At 38.7% G+C, this 3,404-nt stretch overlaps 1 protein-coding gene across 3 annotated transcripts; it reads left to right on the forward strand.

The window, feature by feature from the left end:
- Positions 1-338: 338 nt before the first annotated feature.
- LOC123966362 lies at positions 339-2,840 on the forward strand. Of its 3 annotated transcripts, XM_046042540.1 has the most exons (5): positions 339-517; positions 651-791; positions 885-1,046; positions 1,136-1,228; positions 1,778-2,840. In XM_046042540.1, the coding sequence occupies exons 2-5, from the start codon at positions 690-692 to the stop codon at positions 1,985-1,987; spliced, it is 567 nt and encodes a 188-aa protein (XP_045898496.1). In that variant the 5' UTR covers positions 339-517; positions 651-689; the 3' UTR covers positions 1,988-2,840. The 3 variants fall into 3 exon arrangements, with proteins under 3 accessions (XP_045898496.1, XP_045898497.1, XP_045898495.1); XM_046042541.1 differs by lacking the exons at positions 339-517; positions 1,778-2,840 and adding an exon at positions 1,316-1,660 and having other exon boundaries at positions 553-791; XM_046042539.1 differs by lacking the exon at positions 339-517 and having other exon boundaries at positions 554-791.
- The last annotated feature ends 564 nt before the right edge of the window (positions 2,841-3,404 follow it).

The raw sequence follows: 3,404 nt of genomic DNA on the forward strand, positions 1-3,404 counted from the left end.
GTATCAGGTGTTGCGAACAAAGCTTGGTCTGAGAGGTGGATTCATTTTGCAATTTGAGGATCCTGAGTTCAATAATCAGTTGTGCAACCTAACAGACATCAAAGACCTTCCTGTGGGGCGGGCAACTGTGAAAGTGTTGTTCACAGCTGATGACGTCTCAGATTCTACACTGGACTCTTGCAGCCTCCCTTCTCTTAGTGGAGATTGTGTTGAATGGCCTGACCCCTTCCCGATTCCACGGTTCTCACATGATGTGGAGCTGCAGCTGAAAGAAGCCAATGCTAAGGATGGATCTGTAATGGTGAGTCCTAAAGGTTTAAAGACATTCTTGATATACTGGCCGACAGTATGTCAAAGATCAGTGCTTATCCTGAGAGGCATCACTATGAGAATGTAGCCAAAGCACTTGTGGAGAAGCATCCTAGTCTGAAGGAGCAAGGGTCAGAAAAAGGATGGTACTCTGAAATTTAAGCTTGGAAACTATCGGCAAAAGTTAAGTGCAGCAGGATGCCCTGAGGTGGTGGTAACCAAAAGAAAAGGAGGAGGTTTAAAGTGTGAAAAAGGGTGAGGTCAGCTACTGTCCAGATCCGCCTGAAGGACAGAGTCCTGAAAACATGGAGGAGAAGCGTAATATGATGGAGGCTGAAATGCTGAAAAGAGACCCTGATCCCCAGCTGGTAGAAGACCTGATGGTTGCTACGTTTTCCCAGCGCAGAAAAGAGATAATTGGAGATCAGCCACTCATCACAGAAGTCATTTCCAGATGGCCAGCTCTGTTGCATGAGAGACAGGTACTCAGTTGAGAGATAGAAGCACGTTTTGTCTGATACTGTGTCTTGTTCATAATTATGTTTGACTTATATTTTCTATCTGCCTCTTCTCAGATCAGGACGGAGTTCAAGAGAATGGTCACCAAAGACCTTCTGGAATATTTTCTCGACAGACGTGATGGCCTGGTCCCAAGACTGCTAGAGGTGTACAAAGCAGCAACCAAGACTGGAAAGAAGCAATCACTCAAAGATATTTTGGACTGCCTTCAGAAAGATGTAAGTGGAGAGCAGATCATAAAATTAGGCAAAATGTATTATCTTGGCTAAAACATTTTCAACTTACTGCATGTTTCTTTTTCATGTAGGATACAAATGAGAAGAGAAGGACTGCTGCCTTGCTTGGTCTGCCACACTACATATCAGGCGAAGATCCATCAACTGTAGTCAGGATGTGTGACGTAAGACCATTATGATTTCTGTAACGCAAAACTGTTAGTGTGTGTATATGGGTGATTCTTTTACTGTGGGACTTTTTCTTTTCCCAGGGTAGATTTTCAAGAAAGAAAAATACTTCATACCCCAACCCAGACTTATTAACGTTGCCTGTCTAATAGTCATGAAAACTCATTCAATTCATTCAAACTTTACTTTGCATTTTCTCATAACTTAAATGATAGATTTCAATTCATGTGGTTTATAATGTGTAATTTACACTTTTTTTTTCTTATATATGGCTGTTCCGGTCACTCATCTTTTAGAGAACAATTTTAAAACATTTGCTAAAGTCCTTCAGTGTCTGAACTATTTCTGTCTCACTTCCAAGGGTTGAAATTCTGAAAATGAATTGATAGTTGGTGTTACTGATCAGGTTCAGTCTATTTGGGAACAACTAAAGGGTGTGACTTTCCTGCTCTATATTTGAGGATTATGATTGCATTTTAAATTAGTCTTTTAAAGCCTATATAATTGTAGACTAAAACAGTCACACACTGTCTCTGCTTTTCAAGGCTCACAGGGAGACTCTGGATGAAACCATGAAGGGGATGCAACTTGGCCTGCTGATAGGCTATGAAGGTGCTGAACGGAATGCCTTTCCACGGGAGGTCTTCGAGATAGCTGTTGTGGTTGAGGAGACAACATTAAAGATGTGGCATGCAGCTTTGCCATGCTCATGGGTGTCATCTACTGTGTCAATCTCGAGTACCCAGAAGCCATGAAGTATTCCTTTGAGTTTCTTCAGAGAGTGGTGATGAAGATAAAACCAGACCAAGCATCTGCCCGCGTACATGGACTAAGAAACAGAATCCTGAGGTACAGACTGTAACACCTGCTCCTCATTTTCTCAAGATTCTCATGTGGATATTGTTCCTGTCAAGACTTCATTGTTCTCTTTTATATGCACTTTCAGCACTGTTCTGTACTGTGGAAAAACAGCACTGTCTCACAATTTAAAACTTAATTTTGAGAATGATAGAGGGGACAAAACACTGATCCTCCCCACTTTTTTATTGGACGGATTGTGAGAGCTGATAGTCTCGACTGTTCGAAGTCTTGTGAAGTTAGAAGTGGAGTACTTAAGACAACACAAACCAGCCTCAAAGTTCTTTATCTTCAATGGAACAAGACTGTAATGGACTTGGACATTTGAGTTTTGTGCATTTCCTTTTCAATATTACTACTCATTAGTCACCATGTTGTAGAAATCACAAGCATTTTACTTATTACAGCTGATGGTATCAACTGTTCTCTCCTCAGACAGACGTTTTTCTTTATTACGTTTTTTGATTGTTAAATGCAGTTGCAGGCAAACGGTCTCAAGGTTTATATAATCTCATTTAAATGAACTGATTGGTATAAGAGTTGGTTGCGTTGACCTCGCTCTTCATAGGTGACTATGTTTAAATACTGTTAGAACATGTTAAATTATCATAAATATGGTCTCACTTTGGCACTTGTGTAGTCTGAGATGTTTTCATTGGCTTTTAGGCTTGTTGCGTCAATTACAAGTGTATCTGAAGGAGACGAAGGCTGTGAGTTGAGGTACTTACAATAAATTCTTGAATACGTGAATTGTAAGTTCATTCATTGTACTCTTAAGAAACTGGTGAACTTGCCATTATTAGTTGAGATAGGGGATGGAAATTAAAAACACAAGTCTACTTAATTTGAAATTATAAGTTCAATTGCTGCCTTAAAAACATGAGTTAACCTAACTTCAAAAGGCAATTGGTATGAATATAGTCAATTATCTTAACTTAAAAATGTGAGTTGAAAGGGTATAGACTTGCATGTTTGTTTGACAAAAAAGATTAAGTTTCATTGACTAGACAATGTAATACAGATAGTTGGTTTAACTCACAGTATCAAGTTGAAACAATAAATGATCATTCATTAAACAACTTCCTTAACTTAACTTACAGAGTTGAAATAGCTTAGATTTGTATGTTTGTTTGACAAAAGAAAGCAAGTTTCTTTGAATGAACAATGTAATATAGGTAGTTGGTTTAACTCACAGTATCAAGTTGAAACCATAAATGATCATTAATTAAACAACTTGTGGAAGGTAACACCATGAGTTAAAATAAAGCTTTTGTTAAAGTTGAGTTTACTCACATTTTTAAGGCAGCAATTGAA

Source organism: Micropterus dolomieu, unplaced genomic scaffold (genome assembly GCF_021292245.1).
Source record: "Micropterus dolomieu isolate WLL.071019.BEF.003 ecotype Adirondacks unplaced genomic scaffold, ASM2129224v1 contig_13274, whole genome shotgun sequence".
NCBI lineage: Eukaryota > Metazoa > Chordata > Actinopteri > Centrarchiformes > Centrarchidae > Micropterus > Micropterus dolomieu.

Bases quoted from the DNA above. Each gene is read 5' to 3' on its own strand.
- LOC123966362 (XM_046042539.1), top strand. From the start codon at position 615: ATGGAGGAGAAGCGTAATATGATGGAGGCTGAAATGCTGAAAAGAGAC. The intron at 1,047-1,135 runs GTAAGTGGAGAG...TTTTTCATGTAG, and splicing joins TGGACTGCCTTCAGAAAGAT to GATACAAATGAGAAGAGAAG. The intron at 1,229-1,777 runs GTAAGACCATTA...CTGCTTTTCAAG, and splicing joins CTGTAGTCAGGATGTGTGAC to GCTCACAGGGAGACTCTGGA.